Below are 21,522 nucleotides of genomic sequence, written 5' to 3' on the forward strand. Positions count from 1 at the left end.
ACCTTTTATCCCTTAATCCCATTTGAAGTAAGCAAAACCATGTTAATATTCTAGAATTTGCAAGAAACTGTGGAGTGTCATTGGAGTTTTCAGCTATCTGGACAGCTGAATGTTCATGTGCCATTTAGTTTTATCCTTTGTCCACACACACACATCATCACCCTCCCCCTCCCCCTGAGTTTATTAGTGCAGAAAAATAATGGGTCATCCTTATGTCACCACTGCAGCTCATCACTGGCCATAGAACTCCTTGTGAGGGTCTGCCGATCATAGTTGTGTCAGCTGCAGTCATAGCAATGTGCCCACATGATCAACAGGTAAAGGGATGTTCTACAACCTCTTGATTGATCATATTGGTTCTGGACTGCCATGACCAAACTGGACTGCCATGACCAAACTCTCACTGGGAGTTCCATGGCCAATGAGGAGTGGCAGTGGCAACACTAGGACAAAAGGACAGGACAGCAGGACCAAAGCAGTCTTGTCCCAGCTGGATCAGCTAGTCACTGATGTGGTATTGCAAGGATTTGGCTCAGGGTTTATGGCATGGCATCACTGTCAAACTGGGGCTAGTCCAGAGCATAATGCTCCTGACCGGATCTGGATTACATGGCCAGTGTAAAAATTATTATTTGTCTCAATAGCATCAACTTAGGGCCCACCCACACAGGTCCAAAACACAGGTCCTGTCTCAGTTTTACTGGAGGTGTCCGAATTACATCTCTGGTAAAATCAAATTAATGTGGTGTAAACTAAAGTTTCGCTTGTTTATTCCATTTTAATTAAATACCTCATTAGATCTGGGCCTTACTGAAAGGGCTGGGTCCAATGAAGTATTGGGCCTGTGGGGACTGACTTCCGGGGTTGCATTCCATGACACTGGGGGTGAGCCCCCACAGCCATTCCACTTCTTTAGGCTTTGAAAAGCCCAGAGGAACAGGATGGCACCCACCCCCTCCCCTCCAGCTCCCCATTTAGGTCCTCAAACGTACTGGAGGGGCCTACCAGCAGCACAGACCTCTCCCTACAGTACTTCTGGCACAAGAAAACAGCGCATCAGGAGAAATCCCTCCCCACTCCCTCCTCCTGACACATCATTTTCTCATGTCAGAAAGACTAGGGAGAGGCCTGTACTGCCAGCAGGATGTGCTGGTAATCTAAATGGGAGGCTTCGGAGTGGCTTCATGCCATCTCAATTTGACTCGGAATGATATGTAGCCACTAACCCCCGGGTTTGGGTTGGGGGTGGGGACTAGAACCCATGCTGAAGCAGGTTACTGTAATCCGTTTTGGCATGGGTTTTAGTCATGTCTGGAAGCACCCTAAGAGGACTGCTTGCTGAAGAGTAAGAAAATGAGTATGTCCCATGCATTGCCAGCTTAGCTGTTCATGGTCTCCATTTACTTGATACTCACCAAGTACACTTGCAAGAGGTTCCAAAAAAGCAGGGGGGAAAAATCTTATTTTATTATTTCTAGGATCATTATGATTTTGGCATGAGAGCGATAAAAACTGTGTTAGTAAGAGCTGGTCAGAAGAGACAAGAATTAAAATCCCAGTAAGTAAGATTTTTAATAACTTTATATTATTTCATTATTAATTTATCTCTTGAATTTGGATGACCAATGCATGAAACTTTAGAAGAGAAGAGAACTGTGGACATCAAAGTCATGTCCACAAATCTAGGTCTGAGTAGACTAGAAATATCCATCTTTCATTTTTCATGTAGTCTTCATTCTTTATCACAGACTTTGTCCCTATGATCTTATGTTCTTGATGCTATCCTTTCATGTCATTATTAAAAACTTGGATTATTTGTCATAAAATCCTACATAGGAACAACCCTGTGTGATAACTTCTCTATGTTATTAAAAGGAAGAAAGAAGGGAGGAAGAAAAAAGACAGATAGACAGATAGATAGATAGCAGCATTTTAAAGACCATTTTTGAGGGGATTGTGCAACCTGCATTGGATAGAACAGTCAGATGGAATCATTATAATTAAATAAGCTAAACTCACTAAATCATTTTCTGACTTTAAATGTGAAAATGCTTTCCCTTTTCCAAAATTGATATATTATTTATTTCATGTACCTTTGGGCTTCAGATGTCTTAAATTGAGTTCTTACCTAAGACTTTTTCTGATCATAATCCTGTAACTTTGATTTTGAAGAAGAAACTATTTTAATTGAAGATTGAATGAGTTATTTTGCAAAATAAAGCAGTTGTTAACAAAGCCAAGAAGAATTTTAAACAATGTTTTTACAATCATATGGATAAAGGAACTGTGAGGTGAATAGTATTGGATGCCAGTAATGCATGTATGAGAAGATATTTTATGCAATAAAATATATAGCTTGTGAAAAAAGACAATAGAAAATGCAATTAATCTTGGATGAAACTCAGAAGAAAGAAATGTATTTTTAAAAATTCCCATTAAACTCAGTGGTGAATAATCAGATTAAAATGATGTACAAAATGATATACAAAAAGAGAATTTACCACAGATTTCAAAACTGTAGCAACAATGATTGAATTCTTCAATTTCTTTGGAGGATTCCAGATGCAATTGCAAGGGCAAAGATGGATAAAGCTGGCCAAGATGGTTTAAGCACTACTTATTACAGATTTCATATTCCTTGTCTAGAATATGGAAATCCAAAATATTCCAAAATTCTGAAATCCAAAATGCTCCAAAATCCAATATGTGTTGTCACATGGAGACGACTTGTGGAAAAGCAACAAAAAATACATATTCACTGTGTAATTCAGAAGTCGTAATAACAACAACAACAACAACAACAACTTTATTCTTGTATCCCACCACCATCTCCCCAAAGGGACTCAAACAGGCCTTTTTCCATCTACGATAAGCGAGGCAACTGGCACCTTACCTGTCGGATGAGGCCCTGGCAACAGTCATCCATGCCACGGTCACATCTAGGCTGGACTATTGTAACACCTTGTATGTTGGCCTTCCTATTTATACGACCCGAAAGCTCCGTATTGTCCAGAATGCTGCAGCCAGGTTACTCACAAAAACGCCCATGAAATGCCATATAACACCAGTGCTGCGGCATCTACACTGGCTCCCAGTTGAGTATCATGGTTTGTATAAGATGCTGGTCCTGACCTTTAAAACTTTATATGGCCAGGGTCCATTGTATCTTAGAGACCGTCTTTCCTTCTACTATCATCGGAGGTCGCCACTACCATCCCAACGTGATCTGCTCTATATACCGGGTCCTAGGGAAGTGCACTTGGAAAGCACCAGACGCAGGGCCTTCTCTATTTCTGCCCCTGCCTTGTGGAATTCCTTGCCTCCCTATTTGAGAGCCATGCGCGACTTGGGGCGTTTTGTCCTGGTACTTAAGACCTGGCCTTTTACTGGAGCATTTGACTCATGTTAATTTTAATATTTGTATGTATGTGTTTTATCCTGTGTAATTTCTGCAGTGTAAATCGCCTGGAGCATCTTGGATGGAGGGCGATTAATAAGTAATTAAAGATGAGATGAGATGAGATGAGACTCAGGGTGGCTTACACACAGCAAAAGGTGCCTAAAAACAGATCATAAAATAAAACACAGTATAAAACACAATAAAAAAACACATAAGCATAAAAACAACAACCAAGACTCAATAAAACTGTACTCATCAATCAGTGGTGTTAAGCTGCTGCAAATGTGGCCAGGCTGCAAACAACAGGACAAGGGAATGAGATAAGTGCAGAGCTGTAACAATGTAGAAAGAGCATGGGATAAAGTGCAAGGCTGCGTGACTATTGTAGAGAACAACTAGGGACTAGGCATTGCTGTGCAACTGTTGAAGAGCTGGGGTAGGGTGGGGGTCAATTGTTCTGTTAATACTATTGTGTCAGTTCCAGTGTTCTATTAACCCACTCATGAATCATGCCTAAAGAACTAAAGAGTCAAATGAGATAAGATATTGGGAGTTGTTCGAACTTCAGGTCAGCTCTATATAAGTGGGCAGAATTTTCCTGATATTGCTTTCTGTCTTTCTCTCACATGTATAGGAAAAATGTATGAGCAATATGAAGATTTTTTAAACTTAAAAAAACATACAGAAAATCTAGTCATAAATCTCTTACAAATTTATATTCTATTACACGAATGTCAAACCTTTTAATAAGGAGTCTTAGACTTCGGAATAAAATGTCTAGAATTAAGGACATATGGAATAAGTTTAACCATACATTTTATTTTTAAATAGCACACCTTCAGTTGGCCTGACTTTGCAGAAAGCAATATAACATCAAATAAATACATGTAAGAATATTTTAGAATGTCTCAGGAATAAAAAGGCAAAAGTAACAATTTCCCTCAGATCAAAAAAAGAAAGAAAGTGAACAATGTAATGATGCCTATCTTCAAGATTGCATCTTCCCCTACGAACCAGTGCAGACCCTAAGATCATCTGGGGAGGCTCTGCTCTCACTTCCGCTGTCGTCTCAAGCACGAATGGTGGGAACGAGGGAGAGGGCCTTCTCGGTGGTGGCCCCTCGGCTCTGGAACTCACTACCTAAGGAGAGCAGATTAGCACCCACCCTAGTTGGCTCTCTCACCTGTAATCCTGTTACTGTAAATACCTAAGGATGTTACCCTCCCAGCTGTGACGTTTAACTGAATTTGAAGCTTGCATTTTCCCTGGCTCTGCCCAGGAATGATTGCACATTCCCTGATCTTCCCGCACTCAGCACTAAATCCTTCAGCCATGATACTGTTTTTAATTTGTGTATTGTGGTTGATGTTAGTTGATGTTGCTGTTGTTTTTTATTGTGTGGATTTTAATCTGTATTTCATGCTTCATCCTTGTAAGCCATCCCGAGTTCCTTCGGGGATATGATGATGGGGTATAAGTATAAAGTTATTATTATTATTATTATTATTATTATTATTATTATTATTAACCACGAATTTCTTTTAAAATTTATGTAGAAATAAAAAGAAAATGTTTTCTGCAGTGGAGGAATCTCTCATTATAATCAGTGTTCTGAAAGAAGTTAATCTACCAAAGTTTCTAGTCGATGATGCTTCATTATTCGAAGACATTATGACAGATCTCTTCCCAGGGATGAAAGTTCCAAAAGTAAATCCAAAACAACTAGAGGTATTAAAACATATTATCAATAGAAAATGATGTGTTTAGAAATAAAAAAAATGTTGCTTAACATTAGGCTTAAAATGATAATGATCAAACTCTGACTTCTTGTGCTATTCAAGGGAGCAAATTTGCACTCTTTAAAGTGGTACAAAAACAAACCATCAGGCTTCTGCGGAGTCTTTTCAGCCATAATTACAAGAATTTTTTAATGTTCCTGCTTGTTTTATTACAACATTTCATTAACAATTAGACAGTGATTATTTTATTTTATTGTATGATCATTGTAATTCAGGCATTTGTTTTCATTTTAGAGTGCAATATCTTTTGCAATACAGCACTTATATTTGCAGTCCTGGGAAAGTCAGATAGAGAAGGCTATACAGTTTTACAACCAAATTATGGTAAGTACATTTGAAATTAAATGTGTCACAGCATTTACATGTGGTACACACATTGCAATCAGAGGTTAAATCAAATTGCTAGCACCACCAGTGTAGACTTGTTGGATCAATTGCTGAATGGTATGTTAGCATTTTAGTAAGTCTAAATCTAGTTGGTCTAGTGTAGTTGGGGCAAGTATTTGAATATAAAAGACTCCAGGGAGATCTAGTACTGCAAGTTTGATGCAGCAACATAGATGCTGTACTAAGAAGAACAGATGACCCACATTTATTTATTTATTTATTTATTTATTTGCCGCATTTGTATCCCACCGTTCTCACCTTGAAGGGGACTCAGAGCGGCTTTACAACAGGTAACAATTCGATGCCCTACACATACACGTCCATGAAATAAACACATATATTAAAACAAGTTAAAATCCAAGCAATTAAAACATTATTTATTAAAATCCAAGAAATTAAAACATACCCTATAGGTACCAGATTCTGTCTGATCATGAAAACTGAGAAAGGTCAACCCTGGTTAGTACTTGGATGTGAGACCAACAATTAATACAAAATGACATAGACTATATTTTAGAGGACAGAACTGACGAAACCACTTCTGTGTATTCCTTGGCTAAGAAAGCCACATAAATTTGATGAGGCTGCCTAAGTCAACAGGCAAATTGAAGGTTTACACCCATACACATGCTAAGAATTCTAATTATATTATTGAAAAACATAATTCAAAAAGATTTATTGTGTCTTAACAATATTAAAGATCTATTAATATTTCAGAACTCGTTTTAAAATGTATTTCTAGACTCGTGTTGGTGTGATGCTCGTAGGCCCTACAGGTGGAGGAAAGACTACCATAAGAACAATTTTAGAGAAGGCTTTAGTAATCTTACCTTTGATGGAGATAGACAGTAGTACAAAGCTTGATACTCTTCAGGTAAAAATGGGATTTTTTCCATTAATTTTAGACCTGTTTTAAAACTGGTGTTCATATGTATTCTCTAATAAGCACAAATGCCTGACAGATTGGCTATGAAAATAGCATTATTATGCTATACTCAAAATATTGCCACAATACTAACATTTTTCCCATATAGTTTTGCTTGCATATTTCTGGTAACTGCATTTTTAAAATGTTTTAAAGGATCAGTCTTTTACTCTAGATGCACTGTTCCTGGGAATGGGATTGTTTTAGGCTATGAAAAAAAACTTCATGCTAGGGTACTTGCATTTAGAAATGCCAAATAAATTAATCCAATCCAGAATGAGTTTCAGGGACCAATTAAAACTGCCTGCAAAACTGAAGGGAACTTTAATAAACTCCAAAAAATTCTTCTGCAGCCTTGATCTTGATCTGAACTGAAGAGATTCTCTTTTACTACTATTGTTAAAAAGTAGAAATGGTTTCGAGGCAAATAAAATGAAGTATTTTTATGTTCAGTGTTTCATTAAACAAATTTAAGTACCACCAGCAACCTGTTTAACAAGTGTTCTGAATTTTGCCTTAACCTCTATAAGAAAGTATTTACATTATTCAAAAATATCTTCCACATTTTAAAATTTCAAATATTTAAGTTTAGTTTTGCTTTAAAAGTTTAAAACATTTAAGAAAAGTCATCTTTCTTTCTTTAGTTATTGGGATACTTCCCACCTGTCCTCACATTACGTGCCTTGTGAAGTACTGCACTAGAGGGAACTATTTAAAAACTGAAATATCTTGCTTGTTGGTGTGGTAGGAAAGAACAACCAATGCCAGGATGTCTTTTTTCTTGGGATGGCCAGGAGGAACAATCCACTACCATTGGGTTTCACCCCCATGCTCCAACCAGAATGGCAGGATCCAAGGTTATTTTTCAGTTGAGCCATTAAGAACCCATCCCCTTCTCCAGCAGCTTTTTCAAACCTGCCTAACCAGTCATGTTTGCCCTTCTCTGACAAACTAAAAAGGCAAGGATGTTAGTAAGGATAAATAACATGTATAAAATTAGGAAAGATAATAAATAATATGTCTGTTGGTAAGCTGCTACATGATTTTGAAAACTGAAGCCCAGAGCAATGCCTTCAAAGTGGAGAACATTGCAGTAGCAATGATATCTCTTCTGAAATGTTGAAATTGTCATTTTAAAAACAGAAGCCATTTTGAAAACTGGAGCTGTGAGGCGATGTCTCCAAAGTGGAGAACAACATTGTAGTAGCAATGAAACCCGTCACAGAAAGCTGCAACTGCCATTTTAAAAACAGTAGCTTGAAGGCAGTGGCTCCAAAAGACAGAATAATATTGCAGTAGCAATCATATTGTTATCGAAGTCCTCCAACTACACCCCTAATAAAAATATAAATGAATTGGACTCCATGATTTGTAGTGTTACCAAGGACGGAGGACCCAATGAACTAGAAGCGGCCTCTGCATTTGCGGTCCCCTTGGGTCCTTCCAAAAAACCAGCAGCAGCCCCTCCAACATGACCCCCGGACCTCCACACCCCCCGACTGAGCCATGTTGCTTCAGTCTGATCACAGCTGTGGGACTCAGCAATACAGAGACAGGTCAGCCAGCTGATCCTCTCCCTTTCCCAACCAGGAAACCAGCTGGACAGCTACATTATAGCCAAAGCACCTCCATTTCCTGGCCCCAGCCACTTTGTATCTCCTTCCTTCCCTCTCTGGCTACTGTGTATCCCCCTTCACTTCTCTTCATCTTCTTTTTATTATTTATTTTCTTTTTCTTGAAAATGTACACATATTTGGATAAGTTAAAAATATAACAAAATATTACAAATGATATCTTCAGTTGCTGCTCAGCCTTGGCAATCCTTCCTCCTTTGTATCTCTCTCCTCCTCCTCCTCCTCCTCCTCCTCCTCCTCCTCTTCTTCTTCTCAAACCCTATAAAAGTAAGGCAAATGTGCGTGAACCCAAAAACTGTGAACTCCAATAACCTATCCCTTGAGTAATCTTCTAGATATCACATACACACCACAGATGCCAACCAGAGATTGGTCATAATCCTTGGACAAAGGACCATCCTGGGATGGCAAGAGGCCATCCATTCACGGTCCTGAGACATCCTGAGTCATCCTGAGACATCCTGAGTCACAGGACAAAGGTCCAGACCAAAACTGTGATTGCAATCCTTCCTGCAGATCTACATCTCCAGACTCTCTCTTTGTCTCCAGATATGAGAACCCATCTGTGACAACAGTGTGCCTTCTGGCCAGACCCTAGCTTTGCATAATCCCATCAGATCGGCCAAGGAGACCTTGTTTTCCCATGCATCTTCTAATGCCAAGTATCCATCCATAACTCAATTCTGACTGTTGGATTGTGATCCCCAGGTTGTACCAGTCAGCTTTTGTATGATAAAATGAATTGATGCATACATATAGAAATACTATAACTATAAGAATAAATTGCAGCCAAAATGTGTTTGGCATCATTTGACAAGATCATTCTGTTTAAGTGTCCTTACAGAATATTTGCAATGCTGCAGGATAGGTTGAGGCTTTAGGGTTTGTGAGACACTATAAGTTGTACCAATATAAGTCAGCATGAGCAGCTTTTGAAGCACCATGCTGCAATCTGTAGTGAATCTCCAACCCAGAAGAAGGGCTTGGGTAAATCCCTCCCTCAAACAAACAAGCAAATTAAAATTAGTTGACAAGTGGAAGTGGTTCTCAGAATTAACATTAGTTAAAGCTTGATAATACTGTTGGAGAAAGGGGCAGGGTCTTAATGGATCGACTGAAAAATAATCTTGGATCCCACGATTCCAGTTGGTGCGCAGTGGTAAAACCCAATTGTAGTGGATTGCTCCTCCTGCCATCCCAGGTTGAACCTTCATGGTAAGTACAATTTCTCATTTCATTGCTGAAAAGAAATGTATCAAATGAGCATATAGGATTCTTCTTTTCTTTTTTTCCTTTTGTTTACATTTTTGTTTATATTTTCCCTTTTCTTTTTCAAACGCATTTTAAAGCCAATGGCTTTACCAGCAGTTTCACGTTGAAGATATTCAAGCCACCAGCATGCATCCTTCCCTGAATAACACTGAGAAAGGAAAAAATGTGTCTCTAGCTTTTCTCACTGCCATAGCCTGTAACTCCTGCCAGCTTTTTAAAAAATGTCAGATTCGAAAAATAAAGTAAGAAAATAAAGAAGGCCATTCCCCAACTGGACTCTGACAGATTGGGCAAGAAATTGGGACATCTATTACAGTCCATATGTAATAAATTTTGTATATGAATTTTTAAAAAATGGTAAATGTTTAAAAAAAATACTGAATGTCACAGTAGTAATAAATACTGGCTTTGAAATCTATTCCAATTATTTTGGTACAAACTTGGGACATCCAGAATTTCAGTGTTTATATTTAGTACGTTAAAAATTGTATTTGTTGAAATATAGTGCAATTAATATCCTCTTTAAAATAAATTAATTATTAGAATATTCACAACAGAAAACATGTAATTCTTTTGTTCTTTTTACCCCTTTAATACTTGTACTATAAAAAGAAATACATTAAAATATGATTTTAAAAGAGAATTATTTTTCTCCTCAGAACTCTTTAAAAAGAGGCAAAGTAGACACTTTTGTTATAAACCCAAAATGTGTAACTCTTGGTGAACTTTTTGGAGAGACAAATCCCAGCACAATGGAATGGTCAGATGGTCTGCTGTCGTCAGCAGTTAGAAGTTTTGCCAAACTTGCAGTTAGAAAACCTAAGAAAAAAGACACAAGCCTTGGTAGAAATTCTGAAATGCAGGACTTATACACGGTGAGTACAACACTTTTGTTATTATAATTGCATTGATAATTTATATCATACTCTGTAAATATACTTTTGTATTGTGTCATACTGTTGTAGCTAACCTTTAAACTTCCCAAAATGTTTGGACTTCACTTCTACATAAAGATTAATTTCCTCTGTATTCCAGCATGAGGAATTGCAGTTACCTACCTGATATTTACATAGCCTTACATAAAATACTTCCCATTACATAGTTTTTAGAAAGAATTATGAGTGAATAAATATATGAACACCTGGCCTTACATGCTTATTTATAATTCCAAAAGAAAATATTTTATTATCTTAGTGATTTAGATCAAAGAACCAATTTAGAAGGCAAACACAATATTTTCAACAGCGTCAAGGTTGAAGAGAGGTTCAGTTTCAAAAAGAGGAAGGCCTCAATACTGAAAGGTGAACAACACTAGTTGGTGGCAGATTACTACTATACAGAGATGAATGGATTCATCAGATCAATGAATAATTCAAGTGGTTACATTGGGCTACAAAATCCCATTTGATTCTGTGAAGAGAAATACACAGATATTTCTCTTCACCAGTGACAAACGACTGCAAGAAAAGGCAGGTAGTTGTGAAGGAAATTCAATGTTTACTGGACATAGGACATAGGACCAATATAAAAAGTTCCAGAGACTCATCTAAAGGAAATTAACTCAAAATATATACAACAGAACACAGAAGGTATTCAAGTAATGATGCAGAGATTGAAATGTGAAAAGGGGACAATTTGATGTTGTTCATGATCTGCAATTCATGCTAGATGGATAGAACAGAGTCTAAAGCCAAACTCACAGAAATTATCATTGCCATTGTCAACTCTATTAAGACAATCAATCAGTATTATCTCATCCTGATGTAAAGATGTTTTTGAATGGGGCTTCAGGTTCAGATGGATTTCCTTCATGGAATTTAAATTTAGTTTTTAAAATACTGTCAAAAACTCTGTTGAAACCAATGAAAATGCAACTTGAATGTTACGGTCATTTAAAGTGAACAAAAATAGGATGCCTGTTGGGTTAACCTGTGTGGAAGACTCAAGTAGTTATGAGTTATTATTCTGACCATATCAGAACAAACCTCCATAGTAGGTCCAACAACTTATTCTTTCTTATAAAAGCTGCATTCGTGATCTCAGTATCCACTGATATTAAATATTTAATCCAGGTTTACTTTCTGAAGAATCTTTATTTGTTCAGACTAACCTGACAAACTGCATTGTTTTCATCTACATATAACTGTTTTCTCAGTGTTAGCCATGTTCGCTTTCCTTGTTGCAGTAAGATTTTATGCTTGGATTCAGGCCCGTAGCCAGGATTTTGATTCGGGGGGGGGGGGGGGGCTGAGTTTGGTTTGGGGGGAGGGGCTGAGTCTGAGTGAAAGAGGGTCTACCCTAGCAAACCTTTTGTATTGTTACCCCAATACCCCCATGCATATGAGATATATTGAGCCTGGTGATCAGATCATGATATGAATAAACATAACAGTTTAAATAATGTACCAGTAAGGCCTTTTCACAGACCACCATGAATTTTTTTTGGGGGGGGGGGGCTGAAACCCCCCCAAGCGCCCCCCCCCCCGGGCTACATGCCTGCTTGGATTACAATCCAGTTCCTCAGGTGAACTATAGAGTACAGTATTCAAATTTTGTATATACTTCTACATTATGAATTCCATTATCCATGACTTGAAAATGTATATATTTTTAAAAAATTTGAAAAACAAACCTTGATTTTACTCTTTGATATAAGGGGCATCATTTTACTAAGACATTTTATATAGTGGGGCTTCAGCATTTGAAAATTGTGGTAGCCATTGGCGCGGGGGTCCACTATATAAGTATTCTTACTATTTTTGCGACTTTACCTGGTGGGAACCAACATAGATTTAGGTACACATTTGCCTTCTCAAGATTTGTTGGGGAAAGGAAAAGCTTACTTTTTTGGTTTAATACTTCAGGAGCATTCTATAGTTATGCTACAAAATTAATTGAGCATTTGGCACTGTGATTGTAGAGGTTTCTTGCTACCAAATCACACAGGAAAATTAACAAGGTTTTATCAGGTTTTTAAAAGTAATAGTCAATTTGCTTTTAAACATTCTAAATTTATTTTGTGAACTGATTTGAAATGTAATTAGTCTCATCTTTGTTTTCAGCTGAATACAATGAATGTAGCTGATGCTATTCCACCTGAGGAAACCATGCAGTCAATGGAAAATTTGAACTGTCAGTATAAGTACTTTAATGACTTGCATGACATAATTCCTTATTTTTCTTTTTCTTTCTCCAGTGGTGGGTACAAATTATGCAACAGTAATTATTAGTTGAGCAATTCTTCTGATCGTGCTTTGAGATCATGGTTATAACATATAATAACCAACTCTACACTGTCTCTTGCTAATGTGTTGTCAGAGTTGACACTTTTTAACAATATACTCCTCACTTTAAGGGAAGACCAGTAAGACTGGCTATCTGTGTGAAGTATTTTGTCACTGCTTTTTAAAGGAAGGGCAATAACGGCATAGACCAAGAGTCCCACAAAAAAGGCATCACTAGAGGAGAAGAAACATTTTGATTAGATGAGTGTTTTTGCATCTAATCTAAAAATTGTATATCAGATGAGAAAACACTTCAAAATGTCATAATCACAGCCAAAATAGGCAGAGAGGTTCCCAACATGCTGATTTATTTATTTATCGCGTGAGAAGCAGACTGAGAATACAGTTACAATATACAAAAAAAAAAAAAAAAGCATGCTGAAACAACAGGAAGTGAGAAATCCCCTCGGGAAATCCACTCCTGAAAGAGGTGTGTGTGTGTTGAACACACACACTGACTTTACTCAAATCTAACGCTCACTTTTTTTGCTAAACCACCTTGCCAAAATTAGAGTGCGCATTAGGTTCATGTAATAGGATAATCTTAGTGCTGAGCGAAGCAGTAGGGGAAGCTGCTTCAGGAGCACCCAGAGGGATATCATGTGTAAATTGTCATAGCTCAATGCTATGCAATCCTGGGATTTGTAGTTTGGTGAGGCATCAACATTCTTTGGCAGAGGAGGCTCCATACTTTGCAAAACGTGTAGCCTTCATGAGTCCATAGCACTGAACAAAGGCAATTAAAGTGGATTCATTCTAAAGCATAGGTGCACCCCAAGGTTTCTTTTCCATTTCTTAAAGCTTTGGTATTCTAACACAATTGTTTTTTAAAAAGGAATTCTAAGCAGGCAGCAACAGTAATGGACATATCACAAAGAGTGCATCCTTTGCTGCTGCACACTACATTTGCCAGCAAATGCTTTTCTTTTTTTTCTTTTTTTTTTTGGTTTCAGGGTTTTGAAAATTGAAGGGCACAATAGATTCAATCATGCATCAGACTCGAGTAAATATGGGTGTGTGTATCTCCAAAGCTATTTATCTATCTGGCTAGAGTTACCCTTAACAATGTGCCCATTCCAACTTAGAAACAAATTTAACTTAAGAATAAACCTACAGAACCTATCTTGTTTGAAATTTGGGGGCTGCCTGTATTAAGTTACTTTGAGGAGAACCAATTAATCTAATCTCTATACAGCTTTAGCAGCAGATGATGATGCTAAATACAAATGGAGTTTTAGAGATCATCCCCTAAACTATGGAAAATAAGAAATTTGCTACAAAACTTTTAAAGAAATTGAATTTCATTTTTAAATTTTCATTTTAATGCATTATTTTTTTTGTTGCCTTGTTACATCTAGATGCTGCTGGGACCCTGAATCAGCTACTTTGCCTTTCTTCATTTGTATATATATGGTGATATCCATAGCATTTTTTCTCTCCCTTTGCCTCTCAGTGCTTCTTTTATTTTATTTATTTTTTTGTGAGGGAAGGGGGGGGTATGCTGTCATCTACTATCCATAGCCAACTTGGGTTTGGTACCATTTTTTGTGGTCATCCTGCATTTTCTTGATGCCTGGTTGTAGCTTACTGCTAATATAATAAGTGCAATACATGTATTTAAGAAAAAAGTGAACAACATTCTTCATGGAAACAGAAATGAAAAGTGATTGGGCAATTTTTTTCTTCAACTTGATATAACAAATATATAATTGGATTTTAGGTTTTAAAATATATTTTCTCAGGGTAACAATTCAAGTACCTGAGCCATTTCTAAGTTTTCAACTTTTTGTTTAATTGTATTTCAATTTTACATACAGTTCTAGGAAATTCTTAAACTAGTGAATTGTTGTTTTTGTTTGTAGATGAAATTATTACTGATTGGCAATGGATAATCTTGGATGGGCCAGTTGATCCAGTTTGGATAGAAAATTTAAATTCTGTGCTAGATGATACCAGAATGTTATGTCTTGCTAACAGTGAAAGAATTTACTTATCACCAGGAATTAGAATGATATTTGAGGTGGACAGCCTCTCTCAAGCCAGTCCCGCTACTGTTAGTAGATGTGCCATGGTTTATGTGGTAAGTGAAAATAAATGAAAATAAAAGCTTTTAAAAACATTTTATACGCATAAGTGAGTGTATTCATTTAACACCTTGAGCAAAAATATCAAGTGAGTTTGACTGATTAGTTGTATATCTGTTGCTTAAAAGATAGTTTGATTTATTTTCCTTTATGCTTGAAAGTAACAGCATAATAAAATATGTTGCTATCTTGCATTCATTTGATCAATTCAAAGCTTTTGATAGGACTGTTACCTCTGATATATCCTGGCTTTTTACCAGGATAGATTGGGTTGGCTGTTCTCTACTCAGATTAGTATTTCATCTGACAACATGGGTTCTATTATACAAATATTAGTTTAAGAAATTCACAATAAAATTAATCTAGGATGTCACTGAAAAAGTTGATTCAGTCTGTTATAACTACCTATTGTGATTTCTAGGATAACTTGTGTTGAGATAAAAACAGATATCAGTCAAGCCTACTGTGGTTGCACTAGTGATTTTGTCTTTGCTTTCACTTCATTTTCTGATTTGCTTCCTCAGTGTACAAATAATAGAGAATATTCAGTGTTGATTATCCAATTTATTTGTGAATTTTAATGTAAATTGCAGTCATCCTCACCAGATGTTTAAATAAGAAAGATAATCTTACTTTTTAGCATTTTTAACTATCCATGCTGTATTTATTTATTTATTTATTTATTTATGATATTTATATACCACCTTTCTCAGCCTGAGGGCGACTCAGGGCAGTTCACAGCTGGCAACAATTCAATGCCACAACAATTATAACAGTTAAAAATAATCATAAAATAGCATTAAAACATTTAACATACAATATAAGAGTATAAAAATATTTAAAAATATTAAAAAACCATACAAGCCTTAAAAAACATTATCGTAAGCGTCTCCATGGGGAAAATGGAAGGGAAAAGGAAGAGGGGCTGACCAAGGGCAAGATGGGTGGATGGTATCCTTTTTTTTAAATATCATCTTTATTGAAAGTTTCCTTTTGTTACATACAGTGCAAATGAGTTGAGAAGTGTAATAATATAATAACATAAAAAGAAATAAAAGAAATAAATAAAATAAAAAAGGAGAATAAGAATAGAGAAGTAGAAAAAGGAGAAATAAGAAAAGAACAGGAGTTGAGGAAGAAGGGGGAAAAGGAAAAAAAAGAGATATAGAAATAGAAATAGTGAAGATTTAAAAACAGTGGAGACAGATGGTGTGCGGGTGGATGGTATCCTTGAAGTGACTGGATTGACCTTGAAGGAGCTGGGGGTGGTGACAACCAACAGGGAGCTCAGGCATGGACTGGTCCATGAAGTCACAAATTGTCGGAAACAACTGAACGAATGAACAACAACAACGAGCGTCTCCATGTCAAGTCATTATTCAGTTTCATTGTCAGTCGTTCCATGAATTCATATAGCTATGCTGTACTTTGAAAAGCCTGCTCAAAAAGCCAGGTTTTCACCTTCCTTCGAAAAGTAAGGAGGAAGGGGGCCGATCTTATATCCCTAGGCAGGGCGTTCCACAGTCGAGGGGCCACCACTGAGAAGGCCGTCTCTCGGCCCCACCAAGCGCATCTGCGAGGAAGGTGGGAGTGAGAGCAGGGCCTCCCCAGAAGATCTTAATGTCCTAGATGGTTCATAAGGAGAGATACGTTCGGATAGGTAAGCTGGACTGAAACCGGTATTAAAGAAAGCATATTAAATGTTTGAGATGAACTGTGGGAGAATTACAATAGAACATATTGTTGTTCTAAACCTGGCCTGTATATGCAGAACAGTGAAACACAAAAGAACCCTCTTATAATAGTAGATGGACAAACCCATTTCAAACTGTGGATATTTCAGTATTTCTGTATGAATTGTGATGGGGTAAAAGGATCATCCCAATGTGCTCGTATAGTTGTTGTTACCAAGCTTTCTGATGTTTCTCATTTGGGTTTTCACCAAATCCTCATGTCCCATTCTCCATATTTGGCTGATAATTTTTTTAAAAAAATTGTTGATACTATTATTATAGTCTCATCTTTTCCCTCAGTCCTAGTGAATTAAAAAATTAAAACAAACATAGCAAAATATGTACTTCATAGAAAAATTCAAATTATAAATAACTATCAATAAAATTAAAACCAGTTTTAAACATAATGTGGAATTCAATGTGGGAATTACATCTATGAGTGGATTTACACCTTCAGCAAACAGAATCAATTAGTTTCATATTGTCTATATTTAGCAAGGGACTGCTATGCTGTTATTACTTAGGAAGCCAACAAAGTAAACACTGAGAATCCAAAGTGAACACAACATTGTGAATCCAAAGTTAACACTGAGAATGCACATCAGTCTTAGTGTGCATTGGGTCAATGACCAGGGACTGCTGGTGCACATCAGTACAATCCGAAGCACATCAGGACATTTGCTTGGGAGATCCAATGCACATCAATAGCAACCACTGAGAAGGCCCTCTCCCATGTTCCAATGTTGACGCTAGATAGAGAGGGTGGTGAAACAGAGAGAAAATATTTATCAGAACATTTCAAAACAAGTGCAGATTCATATAGAAGAATCCAGCCTTTCAGTTAACTTAGATCTGAGCCATACAACCAGCACTTTGAAATATGCATTAAAAACAGACTGGCAACCAATGGAGTTATTGTGAAAAGGGAGTTGTGTCCAGCTGTGTATCCAGCTTCTGTTAACAATATGACTACAGTTCTTTGGACCAGCTGAAGTTTAGAATACTTTTCAAACCACAGAATACATTACTGTAATCCAAACTGATTGTTCCTAAGGTAACTGTCGCCATGGTTGAATTGGATGTCTTGCACACTTTTATTCACGTACACTCCTAGCCACTATAGAGAGTTAAATTTAAAAGCTCAGAATTGAATCCAGGAGTATACTCAAGCTGTGGGCCTGCATCTTCAGGGATAATGTAACCATATTCAGCACACGTTGAATTTCCTTTCCCTGATTTTTCTTTTGACAGACCCATGAGCCTCTGCCATTGTGTTTTTCTGTGATTTTCTGTCAATTGTACCAAGGCATTGAATGTTTGCCTGTGTTTGTATATACTGTAATCTGCTCTGAGTCCACTCAGGGAGACAGGGTGGAATATAAATAAATAAATTGTTGTTGTTGTTGTTGTTGTTGTTATGAACCGCTCTCTCATTTCTGAATTCAGTTTCAATTTGCTTGCCTTGTTCAATTCACTATTGAAGATAGGCATCAGTTTAGAATTGAAACAGTTTTGTTGGATATAAGTAGAATGTCATCACAAATATGGTTGTCATTCATATATTAATAATACTGGGCCCCAATGGGGCATTTGATGAAAAACTGACATTGAAGGTAATGAAAACCTGATATTTCATTTTTCTGTATTTCATACTTTTTGAGCAGAATTAAAATAACATAGTTATAATTACATGGAATTAGAAATACACATTTCTAATGGATTCTTCCATTTTATTTATTTGTAGGACCCCATTGATCTAGGATGGCAGCCATATGTCAAGTCATGGCTGGAAGACTTTTCTGACCTGATAGCACAAAATGATATTGAATACCTTGAAAGTTTATTTCACTCCAGTATACAAAGAGGGATAGAATTTCTAAATAAAAATAAGAAAATGCTAGCTTTCTCTGTACAACAGATGGGAGTTGTAATGAATATTTGCAGAATTCTTGGTTCATTCATTAATATAATTTGGCAAAGTCAAGGATTACAATACTGTAAGTAAACTAATTATAATTGTAATATTTAGAGAAAATCTTAAACATATTTATGTTGGGGTGAATCCTATTGAACTTAACTGAACTTACTACCAAGCATAAGGCTGTTCTTTTAGATTTCCACTTGGTGACTGATAAGTAAAAAATGATTATAGGATTCTGTGTAAAATCTATAATGTTTTATTTTTCATAGGTGTATAAGAGACCACTGATATATTATTGACCAGAGCTATTTGAAATGGAAATATATCAGCAGCATATAACATTGATTTAAGAGTGGGTCAGTTTTGCTCTTAGTAATATTGAAAGCAGTATGATCTCTGAGCTTTAGTAGGATGACTCACATGATGGGAATATAACAATTGAAGAATCTAACCTGTTCAAAAAGAAAGATGTGGCCACAAAGAGGACAGGAATTAGCATTGTATGTAAAAGACAAATTCATTTGTACAGAACATCATAGAGTGATCAGAAAGCACCAGTTGAACCTGTTGGGTGAAAATAAATGGACATATAACTAAATGCGACTTTGTGATAGGAGTCTATTTTACACCACCAAAGCAAGAAGAGGTGGTGGGCAATGCCTTCCAGATAAAAAATAATGATAAATCTCAAAGATGCAAGCACCAGTTGTCCTGGAGGACTTCAATTAACCTGATATTGCTGGGAAATTCTTTGTTCAATATACTGCCCAACAAATCACTGATAATTTTCCATTTAAAAAAATAGAGGAAGGAACAAAGGGATTTGTGTATTGTCAAAGGCTTTCATGGCTGGAATCAGTGGGTTGTTGTAGGTTTTTCGGGCCTCATGGCCATGTTCTAGAAACATTCTCTCCTGATGTTTGGCTTGCATCTGTGGCAGGCATCCTCAGAGGTTGTGAGGTCTGACGATGCCTGTCACAGATGCAAGCCAAACGTCAGGAGAGAATGCTTCTAGAACATGGCCATACAGCCTGAAAAACCGACAACAACCCAAAGCGATTAGTAATCCAAGACTTGAACCAAACAAATAGGGAGAAGTTGATCAATCAGATCATAGTAGTCAGTAATTTAGGGAGAAGTGACCATATGGTACTAGAAATTTACGATTGCAGGTAGGCCAAATAAAGATTATAGTCAAACACAGACCTTGGATTTCAGGAAGTTTAGGTTTATCAAGCTCAGGGAAATAATGTGTAGAATCCCGTGTCTTGAAATGCTAAAGGTACTCAGCAAAGGTGGAAGTTTATGAAGAAGGAGTTGAGGATCATGAATCTGTTGAGATTCATGATCCTTCACTCCTTGTCCTCAACATTTTCATCATCATCATTCTTTGGAAAACTCCCTTTCATCTTCCTCGGTGCAAAGGATATGTCATCTTATTTACAACAGCTGTTCTGAATGGCATTGTTTTGAGACTGGAGGACAAAATACCCTAGTATCCCACATTGAATCCAGTTTTACAAAGTATCCAGGCCAAGTCAACTTTTCTTATGGCAATCTACATGTTCACTACTCATTGGGATGTAGCTCGACAACTGTAGCTGAGTCTACCATCAGTTCCAGCAATGTATCAATGTGCTGAGAATCAAGAGGATAGTTGTATTTTATTTTGTAGACATTCCACTGTTAACTTCATTGCTGTGGAGACAGAGCAGAGCAAGGGAAGCCTTGTCCCACAGCACTGGTTACTTACCAACATTGAACATATAACCAATCTTCAAATTAAGTGGTTCACAATACTACTATATCATATTGTGATAGACTTCCATCACCAAGCTGTTCAAGGGCCTGTAATTTTGAATGTTCACACCAATATATTCAGTATCAAGAGACACATCCCTGCTGGGTTGGGGAGTAGTAGTACATAATAATCATAATGTAAGTGTCATGAGCCTCAACCTCAAAACACTGACAGGAGAGTATTGTAGTCCAAGCTGATAAAATCAATGGAGACAATCGACCAAGACCAAGACAGAGTAGCCAAAGCCTTGCTTGTGAATTCTTAGCTCAATGGCAAACAGAGTAGTTGCAAACAAAGTGTTCTACCTCAGTGCACACTCATGGCCACCAAAGCTAACTCGGAAAATCCTCATCCATGTATTTCATGACAGTAAGCAATGGTTTTTGGAACAGTACTGGCAGACCAATGAACTAGAGATGCTTGTGGTGAAAGACTCATTTAATATTTGGGTCTCTTCTGTTCAGATTTGTCATCCAGATATCAGAGGAAACATTTTCATGTTTTGCATCAACAATAAGTGCGTAGGGAATCACTCAAACTGTGTTCGAGATCTCACTTTAAATCTGCTGGACATACTGCCTGAACAGACGGATCTTTCTTCTATAACCCTTATACTGGGGCAGAACAATGATAAGACCAAGATGCTGCGTTGAATTTCTACTAGTTTTCACAAATGAATGCTAAGAGCTTTGTTCAATCTGTCTTTGACATTGCACAAAATGTCCACTGCAGAAAGGAACCACACATCAATGAAATTGTTGGGAGACACTCATCTGTATGACTGAAAAGAAAAGAGATTGCATGCCTTTCCTCTTTTCCTTCTACAGATGAAATTGATATTGATGTCAACCATCTTATGCACTGATCAAGCCACAGTGGCTTCAACAGGCATAGTTTGCACCAATTCTCTGACTAGCAAGACAATGCCATTGTGTTGTGATTGCTAATGCAGCGATGCAGTTGTATCAGCATCTGGATCTGCAGCCTCTGTCCCTTTTAGGAAACTATCCATTAGAATGTTTTATTTATAAAGGGGGGGGGGGTTCCTTGGTTTTTACATGAACATAATTCCTCTCAGTCTACTGTCCAGATGGAGAACATCCTCGAATGCCTTACTCCCTTGGTGGATAAAAGCCTTAGACCAGGGGTCCTCAAACTACAGTCCATGGGCCAGATATGACCCTCTAAGGTTATACACCCACCCCTTCCCTCATTTACCCCACCCCACTCTCATTTATGAGAGCCCTGAAACAATGTAAGACTGAAAGTGTGTGGCGTCCAT

At 37.2% G+C, this 21,522-nt stretch overlaps 1 protein-coding gene across 1 annotated transcript in view; it reads left to right on the forward strand.

Annotated features, from left to right (window-relative positions):
• Nucleotides 1-21,522, forward strand: part of DNAH14 (dynein axonemal heavy chain 14) — a 204,829-nt gene that overhangs the window by 94,250 nt on the left and 89,057 nt on the right. Inside the window, 10 exon segments of the mRNA XM_067463629.1 lie at nt 1,479-1,558; nt 4,232-4,251; nt 4,254-4,287; nt 4,957-5,128; nt 5,434-5,523; nt 6,329-6,460; nt 10,077-10,292; nt 12,480-12,549; nt 14,564-14,781; nt 18,263-18,515. Coding sequence (XP_067319730.1) covers nt 1,479-1,558; nt 4,232-4,251; nt 4,254-4,287; nt 4,957-5,128; nt 5,434-5,523; nt 6,329-6,460; nt 10,077-10,292; nt 12,480-12,549; nt 14,564-14,781; nt 18,263-18,515 — 1,285 coding nt within the window.

Source organism: Anolis sagrei, chromosome 1 (assembly GCF_037176765.1).
Source record: "Anolis sagrei isolate rAnoSag1 chromosome 1, rAnoSag1.mat, whole genome shotgun sequence".
In the NCBI taxonomy this organism is placed as follows: Eukaryota; Metazoa; Chordata; class Lepidosauria; order Squamata; family Dactyloidae; genus Anolis; species Anolis sagrei.